At 43.2% G+C, this 15,344-nt stretch overlaps 1 protein-coding gene across 5 annotated transcripts; it reads right to left on the reverse strand.

Moving 5' to 3' along the window:
- Nucleotides 1–1,254: 1,254 nt before the first annotated feature.
- On the reverse strand, nt 1,255–7,454 carry c15h8orf74 (chromosome 15 C8orf74 homolog). 5 transcript variants are annotated; one of them, XR_002197869.3, is made up of 8 exons: nt 7,399–7,454; nt 5,969–6,158; nt 5,755–5,875; nt 5,560–5,662; nt 4,997–5,161; nt 4,461–4,690; nt 3,047–3,109; nt 1,255–2,304 (listed from the first exon to the last, which is right to left on the reverse strand). XR_002197869.3 is itself a non-coding variant. In XM_034297536.1 (7 exons), exons 1-6 carry the CDS (start codon nt 7,444–7,446, stop codon nt 4,466–4,468), a joined length of 852 nt encoding a protein of 283 aa, XP_034153427.1. In that variant the 5' UTR covers nt 7,447–7,454; the 3' UTR covers nt 3,033–3,109; nt 4,461–4,465. The 5 variants fall into 5 exon arrangements, 4 of the variants coding, with proteins under 4 accessions (XP_034153427.1, XP_019909355.2, XP_010900000.2 ...); XM_034297536.1 differs by lacking the exon at nt 1,255–2,304 and having other exon boundaries at nt 3,033–3,109; XM_020053796.2 differs by lacking the exons at nt 1,255–2,304; nt 3,047–3,109 and adding an exon at nt 3,722–4,081.
- Between the last annotated feature and the right edge of the window lie 7,890 nt (nt 7,455–15,344).

Raw genomic sequence — 15,344 nt, forward strand, 5'->3', positions numbered from 1 at the left:
CCACTAGGCTATATATAATTATATTTAGTAAATTATTTCTAATGATCCTATTCATTTATATAAGTTACTAAATAAATAGTTAATACTCTAAATATTGATATAATTCACATTTGTCATCCCAAACATGAACCAATAACTTCATCATGTTAACTTTGTTCACTGCTAATTAACATCGCATCGTCAAGCCCTCATTAAGATGTGCAATGGCGTCATCTAACCAGGCCCACCCCAATAACTCAGTATCATGATTTTGAGAACTATACAGACTAGAAGACACACTACAGCCGGGTGTTCATGGTCACCTTCCTGCTAGGGAATCCCTCTGCACAGAGTACATATTATCACGAGAGCACAAAACATGAATTATACCGTTCTACCTGTCTATGCTTTGTTTCGTTTTCATCTGTTTTCCTTGGGCTGTCAACCTTCACTTAAAGGAGCAAGATGTCTATTTTTTACATTGTAGTAGCAGAAGACTTCCATAGTATATAAGTGTTTCATAATCGTCTTTCACCCAGAAAAGTTTTTGAACTAAGTATAATAAACTAACATAATACCAACTCACTCCCTAAAATTGTCAGCCAATTTTAGGGAGTGTAAAGCAAATTTGATTGAATAGATGTAAAGCAAATTTTGTGTAAAGCAAATTTGGTTGAATAGATATTTTCAGTTGAGTCATTTAGAGGACCATCTTATCCAAAGTTAACTGCCATCTATTGGGGGGGAAAGGCTATTTTGGCACCTTTCCTGCTCATTCATTCATCAAGAACCCTTTTGGTTATTTCTCAGAGGCTATGCTAGTTTTACTGCTGCCTACCTGCTGTTGCTTTATAACTTAGAAGCAGAACAGCTATGCTAAAGGAACATTGCAAACAAATGCATATGTTACGCCTAAGGCCTTGTCTACGTCCTACAGGACTCTAGCGTAAACGTTTTTTCCCTTAATGCCTACCCAGTTTGCGTCCAAAGACCTACTAATGTTATGCCTTGTGCCTGTATTATCCTTATGCATGGACCAAAGAGTTGTGCCTATAAAACTTGCTCTTTAAATGCTAAATTCTGATTGGTTGACAGCCGTGGTATATGACACCGTACACCACAGGTATGGTAACGCGGAAGCATGGAGGCAGGACACATGTGCAGGGAGAATGGAGGATGTTTAATAAAAGAACTACAACATAACAAAACTGAAACAAGGAGCCAAACAAAGACCCACAAGGCACACTAGGAAAGGAGGAACTTAAATAGGGACAGTGACCAGGAACCCAATCAATCAATCATCATGATTGATTGATTGATTGATTGATTGACCAGGAACCCAGGTGAGGGCAAAAAGTACAAGTGTGCTCAGGAACAGGTGTCCGTGGCCCGAATGAGGGCTGCCATGCCAGGACGTGAAAGGTATGACATCACAACACTTAAACTGCACCAACTGCTTTATAATAGCTATAAGGCATCTTAGGGGTTCGTTGTATGTGGCCACTATTTCATATCTAAGCACTGTGACCAGATTCTAGAAATGTGTCAAGCCATATACCACACCCCCTCATGCCGTATTACTTCATTAGACCACATTGTTTTGTTTAGTACATGTTTTCTGATTGGCCATAATTGAGTTCTAAAATGTGCATGAATTCTTGACGTACAAGATGGTTGGTTGTCTTCAGGACAGATGTACGGGACACAAAAGCCCCTAAACCACTACATTTGGAAAGTAATAAACAGCATAGTGTTTCATTTGTACATTTATGGTTTCTCACGTTGGGGTTGCTACAGACGTCCGACCCAGTAGTTAAATTCAATTAGATCAATATTTAACACGCCTATTGATTGAATTAACGACTGGGTTGCATCATACATTATTTCCAAGGTAATGTACAGAATGTTGGTATTTATCCCATACTTATCTCCCTGGCATATGCTTGCAAAGGGCAATGGTTTTTGAACATGGTGTGCCTTGGTCCCAGTACTGTGTGGCAGCATCTTGGGCACCACTGAAAGGGTTGACTGTGGCCGACATCTTGGGCACCTCTCAAAGGCTTGACTGTGGCAGACATCTGTGCCGTGGCGAGCTGGGCATCAAGTCACACGATTGAGGTTTTATTGCATTTCAGTCACAGCTCCCGGACAAAAACGTTTGCTGTTGTTCAGGGGCAGGAGAGGCCACTGGGCAAAAAGGTAGTCTGCTAATTCTGCCCTAAGGGACAACTGGTGTGTCCCACATTTCCTTTGGGTAAGCTGCCATGTGCCGCCACGCTCAATGCTCTTCCTGGCCATTTTGAGTTATGACTCAAAAGGGATCAGCTGAAAGGGAAAACAACATTGTATATAAACCGGGTGGTTTGAATCCTGAATGCTGACTGGCTGTTATATGGCTGATACTGGCTGGTATATGGCTGATACTGGCTGATATATGGCTGATACTGGCTGGTATATGGCTGATACTGGCTGGTATATGGCTGATACTGGCTGGTATATGGCTGATACTGGCTGGTATATGGCTGATACTGGCTGGTATATGGCTGATACTAGCTGATATATGGCTGATACTGGCTGGTATATGGCTGATACTGGCTGATATATGGCTGATACTGGCTGGTATATGGCTGATACTGGCTGGTATATGGCTGATACTGGCTGATATATGGCTGATACTGGCTGGTATATGGCTGATACTGGCTGGTATATGGCTGATACTGGCTGATATATGGCTGATACTGGCTGGTATATGGCTGATACTGGCTGGTATATGGGACCGTAAGTCAAGGGTGACATGACATCACTTTTCACTGCTCTAATTTTGTTGGAAACCAGTTTATAAAAGCAATAACACCTATTGGTGGGTTTGTGATATTTTTATCTGAAATTGTGACCTGAAAGCTCCACGCTGCCAAGGCTCGATTCAGAGCAGACCTGAATCAGCATAGTGGGAGCTGAGATAATACCAATTGGAAGGCAGTGATTCCACTCCTGCTCGAGCCATTGTTGGCCTTGAAAGGCATGACTGAATAGTTTGTTCAGGTTTGTGCGTGCAGTGAGAGTGTACCTCCATATGTTCTTCCTTGCTCCTTCCAGGAAACCACGGTTAAATAAATAACCAAAAGTAACTCTGAAGGTAAGAATTCAAAGGTTACTATTTTATAGTATTATAGCAGACATCAAGAGCTACTTACTGTTAGAGCTATCTCAAGATAGCTAGGTGAGATGGCCAAATATCACAGTCCTTAGAAGTACCTTCTCAATAATTTATCAAGAAAGTTCATAAAAGAATAGGCCATCTGATGCTAAAGAGATGCTCATTACTTGAGTGAACCCTCCCTCTCAGATGAAATTCAGGTCTCTCTTCTCTAGCCCAACTGTTCATGATATAGACTACTCTAATTTCAACCAATAATTCACATCTTTTTTGATGTCTTCATTCTCAAGTATGCTGTCATTTTAGATTTCACTTGTTTTTTTCAGCCAGACTTTGAAATGGAGTAGGCTATTCATTTGCACTGTAAGGAGGAGGTCTGTTCACAGGGGGCAAGCTATTTTACTGGCATATGAAAATGTTGCAGTTTGAAGAAAGAAAAATCTATTCATCAGATGAGATGAAGTGCTTGAGGTGTTATTCAAATCTTGAGGTGAGAATGAAACACTGCTGCCTAATATCTCAACTCTGAAAATCTTTTCATGATTACAAATAGTGAGGAATGTACATGGAAGAGAAAATCAGATCCTTTGCTGGTTAACTATTTATTCATGAGTGTATTTGGTGGGTATGTCATGGAAAACATTTATGGCCAATTAGCTAGTTCAAGCATGTGCAATCAAAGGCTTTGTAAGATCAATTACCATAACTGCATTCGTCAGCTTTCTCTGTGTTTTTGAGATGCTGACACCTTTCAATGACCCACGTGCAACACGGAATGAAAATAAGTCTGTCTTGACAAATAAAATATTGTGTCCCAACCAAACACCAAACAAAACTGTTAATAATTGTAGCCATTTTTGCTAAACGGTTATGGTGGTTTCTGGGCATTCCCAGTTTGAGTTAAGCCCCAAATGCTCTACTTTGGTGTCAGATGTGGTCCGGTGCCTGTGAAGCCATTGGAGGAGAGGTTAGGATTTGATACTGAAAAGCAAAGATGAGGTCCTGTAGCAATCTTAATGTTGCATTGTTCCTATTGCAATACCCTCAGCTGGGATTCCAAAATGCATTTTTAGCAAACTACCTTGGTATTATTTGAACAATCTGAGTTATCTGCCCCTGATAAATGTTTATACTAACCAGTGTTGAATATGACCCCACCTTATGAAACACAGCTTATGAAAGTATCTGGTAAAGGTGCCCCAAGACAAACAAATGCATCAGGTTTAAACAGTACCTTTAAATATTGTTTCTTGGTTATTCAAAAAGTTTAAACCATTGTTTTATCAATGTGTGTAACCTCTGCCTCTTGCCCAGACCTTCTCACCTCCTCTAGGTTCTGGCTGTTTTTGTGGCCCCGTTGAAGTCACTGGTTTGTGTGATGTCAGGGGGTGTGTGTGTGAGATGTGTTTTTGTAGAGCTCCCCCCTGTGGTCAGGGCTGTTTGTTGCAGGCTGAGCTCCAGCAGCTCATATACCAGCCTGCTCTCCTTCAGCAGTATGCCCATGAGCAGGTCTCCTCTGGCCCTCACAGTTGAACGGACAAGGGCTGCCACCTCCTGGAGAAGCAATACAAATACATTATTAAATGATTACAGCTTAGGGTTTCAACATTATACAAACTCAATAAACACAGCGTTGGGGGCTGCTCATTACAATTAAGTACATTCAGGAAATAAAACGGACATTCCAATTAAATCTAATAGGAAGCCACTGAAAGTGAAATTGAGTTTTGGTGAACATTCTAATTCACTTAATTGCAAGGGCTTGGCTACAACCCCTAGGTGGTGGTGGCGACAGCAATTTGTGTATTTGGGTGTGTGTGTTGTTGTAAGTGTGTGTGTTGCAGAGATGTGTGTGTCTACCTGTCTGTCCAATCTATGGTCCTTTGTTGTGTCTAGTGTGAACTCTGACCCCAATTGTGGCCCCTCCTCCTCTCTGAGCCTGCGGAGCTCCTCCCTCTTCTGTTGCTCAGCAATCTGGAGCCGGGCACACACACACTGGCGCTCCCACACACACTCATCAAAGCCCTGGGAGACAAAACAAACACTGTTTATTTGAAAATTGCAGAATAAAAACTCTTTAGAAGTACCAGCTCATTGTCAATTGTGTCTAAATGGAAAAAAATAGGAGAAATAGTGTAAAGAAAACAAACAATAATTAATAACATCAATAAGCAATAAACCGAAACAAAAGCTTTCAACAATAAGAAAACAAATAGTTTTATTAATAATAAAATCTACTGCAACTGTACACCAATACAATGAATAAATAGAAGTACCTATAATACATACATAGTCTATATTATTTACACATTTCTCCATAATTACATAAATTAAAACACAAATTACAATTTTTCCCGGAGAAAATGGACACTCTCCTGCACACACACACACACACACACACACACACACTCTTTCTGAATCACCTGCACCAGAGGAAGCGGTGTAGGGGGTACCTGCACCTCCAGGTGTTCCTGGCTGATTGTCAGGTGGCAGGTACCGCTGGTCACAGTTTGTAGCAGACGTTGCCTAAATGTTTGACAGGATCAGAACTTTGTGTTACTTATGAAAACATCAACACACAAACACAGACGTACATACACGGCTATCCAACTACCTACCTAGTGACACATGTGTCAGACAGGAAGTGGAAGACCGCATTACGTTGGGCAGGAGGGAGGCAGGGCAAGCACTCTGTCAGCCAATCCGAGATCAGGGACAGCACTCTGGGCAGGTCCAGATCTGAAGGAAATCAATGGAGCTGCTGACTCAGTGTGAATAATGTCATTCACACAAAATGCAAAAAACTATAAAGGGTATAGAAATAAAACGGACCAGCCAGTTGTGGGAACAGATCCCTGGTCATTCCGGCCACTGATCTCACAGCACCCCAGGCCAAACCTCGGGCCGAGGCAAACATGGCACAATCATACACAAACTGCTGATGGGCACTGTGTCGCAACTCGTCCCCGGAGAATTCTGGCCATGAGAAGTGACGGCTCAGCCTCTGCACACCCTCCTCTCTCTGACACACACAGAAACACATGGGGGGAAAAAACACAGATCTATTGCTTTTTAGGCAAGGTACGCCTGTTGGATGCCCTGACTGTCTAATGGCGTAGGAACAATCCCAAATCAGTTCAATACCCACCTCCACGTTCAATGCCATGTCTCCTCACCTGTCTCTCTATGACTCCTACTGTCAATAAATTCCTTGAAAAACCTATACATATACCTTGATATGTTTTTTGAAAAAATGTGTATATGAAAGTATATGACAAACACTACTATTAGTTTACAAGCATTACGGTTGTATTTTCAGTTTGTGTTTGATGCTATCATCCAATCAGCATTTCTCCATGAGTTAAAAACACTTGCATCCTATTGGTGTTATGACTTTCCAACTGGTCATTTCTCACCTCCTACATGTACTTGTTACAAACGTAGCATAAGTCCAAGTACAACATCCTTACCATCCTCCAGCATCCTAAAAAGTTAGCCTTCCCAAAAGCACACTATATTATTATTATTGTTATAGTAGTAGATAGTATTTGTGGGTATTAGTGTTTGTACAAGTAACGCGCAGAATCACCAGCCCCTGCTGTTGCGCGCACAATCTGTCATGTGGTATTGTGTGGGCCGACAGCGTGCCTCTCTACTGAAGGTAAGATAGATACATAAGCCTCAGATTTTCATCCTGGTGAACCAGATTCGTATGCTTCTACTTTGTGACATAATTTATAACGCACTTAATTAGCTATGGTGAGTGTTATCAGAACAACAGAACAGCGATGAAAGGTTTAGCTGCGAAGAGAACTTATTTCTCCGAACGTAGGCTACATTTCTACTGCGTGTGGTTTGTGTGCATGTGTTAAACGCCGGTGTCTTTTTCTCTCGTCTCATCCACCTTCCACACATTTGGCATCCTTCCCGCCCTTGATTGTGATGTCTTGTCTCTTGTCTAGCCTAAATCTGTCGATGTTGAGAAGTAAAAATTGGCTCTTTAGCGGCTAGATACTGTACATCCCGATGTACTGTACACTACAGGTACAGCAGATGTGAACTTGTTAAGACGTTAGAGTACTATACAGTAGCTATCTGCTACTGCAGCTGTGCACTACACGTTTGATAGCGTAGTCTACACGTTGTTTTTTTCTTTGTGATCCCCCAATTAAGGTGATTAGCATAAATCACGTATTGATTATTGTCCCGTTGTCCTTACCTGGAGTTACGTTTATAAATGTATTTTTTTCTTTCTATTTTACCTGAAGTTTGGCTATTTTCGCCATCTTTCTGTCTGTTAGGGCGGCCATCGCTGCGTTGTCAGTCAGACGGCGTTCTGGTTGCTACGGGAACCACGGCGCGGGTGTTCATCTGACTGATGACGTCAGCAAAATGGAATCTCCCCCGATTCCGGTAGGAGTTAATGCGAATGTCTATTTTTAGATGTTTCTTGCTGTTACTGAGTAGCTACCAAATCTTAAAAATCTCTATATGTCCTATCTTCTGAGTAATGTGTGTGTGTGTTTATGGGTCTGTCCGTCTGTCTGTCGCTCTAATTGTGTGTGTTTTATTTGTGTGTGTCTCTGGCTCTGTCTGCCTCTCTGGTTGTCTCTGTGTGATGTGTTTGTGTGTCTCTAGCTCTGTCTGTCTCTCTGATTGACTGTGTATGATGCGTTTGTGTGTGTCTCCACCTCTGTCTGGCTGTCTCTCTGATTGTCTGTGTATGATGTGTATGTGTGTGTCTCTAGCTCTGATTGCTGTCTCCCTGGTTTTCTGTGTATAATGTGTACATCTCTTGCACTGTCTGTCTGTCTCTGTGTGTTGTGTGTTTGTGTGTGTCTCTAGCTCTGTCTGTCTGTCTCTGTGTGTTGTGTGTTTGTGTGTGTCTCTAGCTCTGTCTGTCTCTGTGTGTTGTGTGTTTGTGTATGTCTCTAGCTCTGCATGTTTGTCTTCCTACGTGTGCATCATGCATTGGGGGTTAATTCCCCCAGAACACAGATGGCTCAAGCGTTCTAATCCTCTTTCTTATGAATCCCAACCCTCCTCCTCTCTTTCTTCTCCTCCAGTGTCCCTGGGATCATAATTAGTTAAACAGAGTGAGCGATAGCGCGTGGGCACCAACAATGCACTTGAAACCGAGAGAGACAATAGATGCGGACAGTTCTGACCAGGACCTGAGCAAGTACGCCTCCTACCTCTCCCTCATGATAGAGGCAGACCTGTAGTTTACCACTCCCTGTCTGGGGATTACTTCTGAGGCACTGCCTCTACCTGTGGATTAAGGCGGAGAGAGGGCTGTGGTGGGGACCAACGGACGGGAGAATAGAGGCAATCTAAACCTGAATGGATTGTACACCTGAGTTGCCTGGCCGAATCATATTGTTTTTCTGCTTACTGTGACCTGAAGATGTGCTGGTGGAAAATAAACCGGTTAGGCTGAGGATGGGTTCTTTGGGGTAAGCACAGGAGAGTGACGACAGTGTGTGGACGTGTGTGTGTGTGTGTGTTTTTGTTGTTGTAATTTAGCCAGTAGCTCCAGTGTTAAAGTGGATTAGCATATTTGTGCCGAGTAACAGCTGCTTTGGCTGGTGGGTCTGGGATGAAGAAAGAGAGAGAGGAATTGGTGTGGAGGAGACAAAAGCAGGAATGAAGAAAGAGGAGAGCAGAGGAAGCAGAAGAGGAATAATTGGCGAGTAGATAAACAGCATGAAGAAATGTTTGAGACGGAGCCAGAGGCTTGAATCAGACCTCCCCGGAGACACAATTCCCGGTAAAATTGTCTAGCTTCTGTTCCTGAAGTTGACAGGCTGCCATAGTCCAGGGGGACCCTGCCCACACACACACACACACACACCAGTGGGGTTGGTGTCTCAAAATTACTTAAGTGGATCTGAAAACACACACAGGAAAGGAGAGGTGAAGAAGATGTGGATACATTTTAATGTTGTGAGATGACTCTGTCACTGGCTATGAGCGAGAAGCCCAGTCTAGGAATGTGCAACTGGTGGCCCTCTAGGTCTGTGTTCACTCCCCACCAAGGAACTCAGTTGACTTCACAACTGTTCAGAGTTAGAAAAGTAGAGGGCTCAATGTCAAAATGTGGTGGTGTATCAGCAGTTGTCAATTTGTCTACATAATATAAAACATGATGAAAGCTATGGTTTCCTATATATTCCTATATATCCAACAGCATTGATTGCGAGAGACCTACCCAGCTGCTGACATTGTTTATACAGTGCCAGTCAAAAGTATGGACACACGTTTCTTTTGTTTATATTTTCCACATTGCAGAAAAATAGTGAAGACATCAAAACTATGAACAAACACATGGAATAATGTAATCAAAAAAGGGTTGAACCAATCAAAATAGATTTATATTTAAGATTCTTCAAAGTAGCCACTCTTTGCCTGGGTGACAGCCTTGCACACTCTTGGCTTTCTCTCATTCAGCTTAATGAGGTAGTCACTTGGAATGCATTTCAATTAACTGATGTGCCTTGTTAATTTGTGGTGTTTCTTTCCTTTCTTAATGCATTTGACCATAAGTTCTGTTGTGACAAATTAGGGTCACAGAACACCGTCATTATGTATGCTCATATTATGGCAAGAACAGCTTGCCATTACAGGTTACTCCATTGGTCCATCAGTTGCTCTTTTAAAAATGATTTGGTAATCTTGCTACCTGCTTACTGAACTTGTAATTAGGGCTGTCACGATTATTACATTTTAATTGTCGATTAATGTGAACAAATAATTGCGATTAACGATTTAATTGTTTATACTGTAAGTTGTATGCCACTATTATATTGTAAGCCTAATAATATTGTAGTCCTAAAAATACACGTGACAGATCCGATGTTGGTTCTTCAGATTTGTGGTGTTTGCGCTTTTGAGCGCCACCTTTCTGGTACATATCCAGCAATTCGCTACCTCAAAATAATTGGGCTCATCTCTTTCATTTAGTTTAAAACCGAAATGCAGTTGTGTTCGGTTTTTAACTACCACTTAATCAATGAAGTTAACGATTGCTCTTCACAAAACGCAACCGCAAAGCAATGACTTCTTCCTGCACATCGCACATCACATTTTCCTGCACATCGTAGCGTTTCACCTCTCGCTCTACCGCAAATATTATATCCAAGTTATTGAAATAGCCTTCCTCACATAGCCTAGCAAGACGTGTTTCAACACTCAGTTCAACACTCTTAATTCAGTGAAAAATGTACAAGGACGATTCATTTTATTTTCAAGCGTTAATATGCAAGGGGACAACATATACTTCGATCCATGCATTTTAATGCGTATCATCTACTTAGGAAATATGGATGAAAATGACAAACGTCAATATAAAATTTTAGAAAAAATATTTTACACAAGCTTGGGTGTTTTTTTCTTTTGGCAATCAGAGTTGATTATTAATTATTTAGAAAGATATATTCCTGTAAATTCACCGAAATTGAAAATGGCAAATCCAAAGGGCGTACTCTTGACAAATAAGGTCAGTGAACAAAATGCAAGTGGTTTTAGAGGTCCATGCAGTGGCGTTTGTATATGTAAAAAAAAATTGGTGGGGCACAAACCATTTCAAGATATAGGATACATACCAGTAAAGCTACAAAACACCCTCTTGCTACTGATGTGTTTATTTAACACATCAACAAACAGCATGGCTCCATAAAACACTTTTAAAGACAGAGCGGCTTGCTTCTTCCAGGTGCTGTAGTACACATACTGGAGAGAGAGAGACCTTCTTGTGTAATTGCTCTCCTTCTCTCTCACACACATGTAAAATTACCACTGTCACATTTACAAACCTAAATTAGGAATGCAACCAAGCGCAGAACAAATGTGCCTACAGGGCCATACGCGAACAGCAATGAGCTCAACACCACTGAAGGCCACAACGAAGCGGAAAGACAACTTTTTAGGGATACAGATCCATTCTATGACAACAACCTTAATAGATGAGCATGGACACACTGACACTCGTCACAATCTATATCAATCGATCCCGCACAAAAATATGACCAATGCACGGACCACAAAGGCAGGATGATAAAATACGCTTTCACTCACCAAGGCTGAGGGCTCGCTTGAAGAGAAAGGTGGCACGGCGGTTCTTCCTCTGGGCAAACTTTTCAAAGACTTTGTAGCTGCTGAATCAGCTGGCTTTCAATCGACAACATGGCCAATGCGTTGAGTCACGGCTGTCCCATGGTATTGCGAGTGAAGGTTTTTACCCTCTTCAAGGTGGAGAAGTTCCTCTCTGACTCGGATGTCGTCATAGGTGTTATTATGATAATTTTCAGCAGAGTGACGGTCTCAGCAAAAGCCTCCTCTAGCTTGTTCTCATGGATGGATCTTAACAGAGACAGGGCCGTCTTACCAGTGTGAAGCTCAGTGTGGTTGTACAGAGTGGTCAGCTCAGACTTAAACTTTTCAATTGAAAAACTAAATTGAACAATTCAATTGAAAAACAAACTGAAATCTTCAAGGGAGGAAAATGAAAAATAAAAACCTTACAATAACCTGGTTGCATAAGTGGGCACACCCTCTTATAACTGGGGATATGGCTGTGTTCAGAATTAACCAATCACATTCAAACTCATTTTAAATAGAAGTAATTACACACCTGCCATCATTTCAAGTGACGCTGATTAATCACAAATAAAGTTCAGCTGTTCTATTTTTTCCTGACATTTTCGCAGAGCAAAAACCAAGGTCTGCTGAGAGCTTCCAAAGCATCAGAGTGATCTCATTGTTGAAAGATATCAGTCAGGAGAAGGGTACAATAGAATTTACAAAGCATTAGATATACCATGGAACACTGTGAAGACAGTCATCTTCAAGTGGAGAAAATATGGTACAACAGAGACATTACCAAGAACTGGACGTCCCTCCAATATTGATGAAAAGACGAGAAGAAAACTGTTCCAAGAGGCCTACAGGAACATTAATGGAACCGCAGGAATTTTTGGCAAGGACTGCCTGTGTGCTACATGTGACAACAATCTCCTGTATTCTCCATATGAATGGGGTAGGGTGGCAAGATGGAAGCCTTTTCTTACAAAGAAAAACATCCAAGCCCACCTGAAGTTTGCAAAAACAAACATCAAGTCCCCCAAAAGCATGTGGGAAAATGTGTTATGGTCTGATGAAACCATGGTTGAACTTTTTGGCAATAATTCCAAACGGTATGTTTGGTGCAAAAACAACACTGCACATCACCCAAAGAACACCATACCCACAGTGAAGCATGGTGGTGGCAGCATCATGCTTTGGGGCTGTTTTTCTTCAGCTGCAACCGGGGCCTTAGTCAGGGTGTTGGGAATTATGAACAGTTCCAACTACCAGGCAATTTTGGCACAAAACCTTCAGGTGTCCGTTAGAAAGCTGAAGATGAAGTTCACCTTTCAGCACGACAACGACCCAAAGCACACATCCAAATCCTCAAAAGCTTGGCTTCACCAGAAGAAGATTAACATTTTGGAATGGCCCAGCCAGAGGGCTGTGCACATGAGATGGCCTTGCAATCTGACAGATTATGGAGTGCTTTGACATAGCATGCCACGTCAAGATGTGCCATGCTAATAGACTCCTACCCAAAATTACTGAGTGCTGTAACAAAAACAAAGGTGCTTCAACAAAGTATTAGTTTAAGGGTGTGCACACTTATGCAACCAGGTTATTGTAAGTTTTTTATTTTTCCCCCTCAAAGATATCAGTTTGTTTGTCAATTGAATTGTTCATGTTATAGGTCACATTAAAGGTGGAACTCAGTCATCTCATCTCACTCACCTCACTTATCTCAGGGAGCAATCCTGCCCCTCATGTCTCCAGCCCCAAAATAATTTGTGAATCATAGCTAGATTCTATCTATCACTATACATAATATTAGAGAACAGAGTTGGCGTTCCCCAGCAATTCGTTATGTGACCTATTCAACTCTGTCATGACATATAATATGTGACATATTGTAAGGAGATATGTCAAGAAAAAGTGTGGCATATTGGCACGCACAACCAACAGTCCCAGCCCCCCAACCCCAAACTGAGTTCAGATGTTGCCCCCGGCGCCCATTAAAATAGCTCATCCCAACCACTCACCAGCAGCAGGCTTACTTATGGCTTCGCATTATGCATACTGTCTTCAACATCCACCTCCAGTTACCAGCAGGGCTCTGCTAATAACCAGATGACATGACACGAAGAGAGAGACAGGAGAGTGGCAGGCCGAGAGAGATAGGAGAGAGAGAAACTGGAGGGAGAGACAGGAGAGGGGCAGGCCGAGAGAGATAGGAGAGAGAGACTGGAGGGAGAGACAGGAGAGTGGCAGGGCGAAAGAGATAGGAGAGAGAGAGACTGGAGGGAGAGACAGGAGAGGGGCAGGCCGAGAGAGATAGGAGAGAGAGAGAATGGAGGGAGTGACAGGAGAGGGGCAGGCTGGGAGAGATATGAGAGTGAGAGACTGGAGCGAGAGACAGGAGAGGGGCAGGCTGGGAGAAATAGGAGAGCGAGACAGAAGAAAGTGAAACTGGAGAGAGGGAGACTTGAAAGAGGGAGACAGGAGAAAGATTGGAGAGAGAGAAAAAAGGGGCAAAAAGGAGAGATTGGAGAGGGCCATGAAGAGAGTGAGAAAGGAGAGGCAGATGGAGAAATAGAGAACATTTCTCTGGTATCCAACAACTAGTGTTTTCTTTTCCCGTGTCTACAGACATCTGACTTTTTTTTTCTAAAAGGTTGAACATTGTGTGATGTCTCTAATTCTCTGTTGCACGTAAGATGTACATCTATAATCTTACTGGTAAGTGCCAAAGTTACCCAGAAGCAAATCCTTAACCTCCTGTCAAAACAGATCCTTTCAGCTGGCATCCACGTTGTCCTCTCCCCTGACACACCACAGGACACCTGGTTACATCACTGCATTGCGTGCAATGAACTGTACGCAGTCTTCACAAGGCCATATGCCGCGTCACAACAACAAAAGTCATGTGTAAAATGTCCATGCAATACAGCCTTTTAATCAGAGCAGGACAGGGGGAAAAATACTAAGCTTAAAATCCAGAGTCAGTTTTGAGCCTTATTGTTTATTTTGGTGAAGGAATAACACAAGCCAGTACACTGCAGGTTGTCTGCGTTGATAAGCTTTGAGCCGGCCTGTGGATGACACAGTGGGTAAACGGTTGTAAGGACAGACCATCTTGCCACTCTGTTATTATTTGTACTTTTACCTGCCATCCACGTAAGGGTTAACGATCAGTGACCAAGCAGAATTCAAAAACCAGCAGGTAGTACCGTAGATACTTCACAGCCCATTTAATGGCGAGGGGCTCTTTCTCTGCAGTAGCGAAACGTCATTCATGGTCGCTGAGTTTCCTGCTGATGTGCAGAATGGGCCTCCCGGCTTCACCTTCGCCTCGTCCCAGGATGGGCCTCCCGGCTTCACCCTCGCCTTGTACTGGGGTGGGCCTCCCGGCTTCATCCTCGCCTTGTGCCAGGATGGGCCTCCCTCGCCTGGTGCCAGGATGGGCCTCCCGGCTTCATCCTCGTCTCGTGCCAGGATCGGCCTACCTCGCCTCATGCCAGGATGGGCCTCCCGGCTTCATCCTTGCCTTGTGCCAGGATGGGACCTGTTGGACATGGTTGGACATGGTACTCTTCAGGGTGCGGGAGGGCTGGTGCTTCTCATTCAGGTCGGTGAGGGTGGCATAAATCTTCAGTAGTTCCCCACTATGCCGCTTCGCCTGGGGGCGTGACCAGCCCCGAATAGCCCTGGTTCTCTTTTGCTAGGGTTTGATTTCTCCATTCCTCGCGGAATACCCAAGGTTTTTGGCCTCCAACAACCCCAGACAGCACCTCGTCAGATTTGAAGTGAGACCCGCCTTCTCTGTGTGTTTTGTCAGGAGCCATCCTCCTTGAGCCGGGACATGATGGGGTTGCCTTGAAGATGGAACTTCTCCTTTGTGATCTCTTTCCGGAGGAGAATGGCTTCCCGGAATTTGGTGGCGTAGTCCACGACGACCAGTATGTACTCACACACACTGTGTCTCAGCAATGGACCGATCATTAGTGATCTTTAGGAAATGTTTTCTGCCTGGCATCTCGCAGGTCCTGGTCTCAGTGCTGGGCAGTACCCGATAACTGTGTTGGCAGATCCACTCCCCTACCCTGAGAATGGGGATGAGGCCGCTCGTACAAGGCTGCTGAGG

The sequence above is a fragment of the Esox lucius genome, chromosome 15 (assembly GCF_011004845.1).
Source record: "Esox lucius isolate fEsoLuc1 chromosome 15, fEsoLuc1.pri, whole genome shotgun sequence".
In the NCBI taxonomy this organism is placed as follows: domain Eukaryota; kingdom Metazoa; phylum Chordata; class Actinopteri; order Esociformes; family Esocidae; genus Esox; species Esox lucius.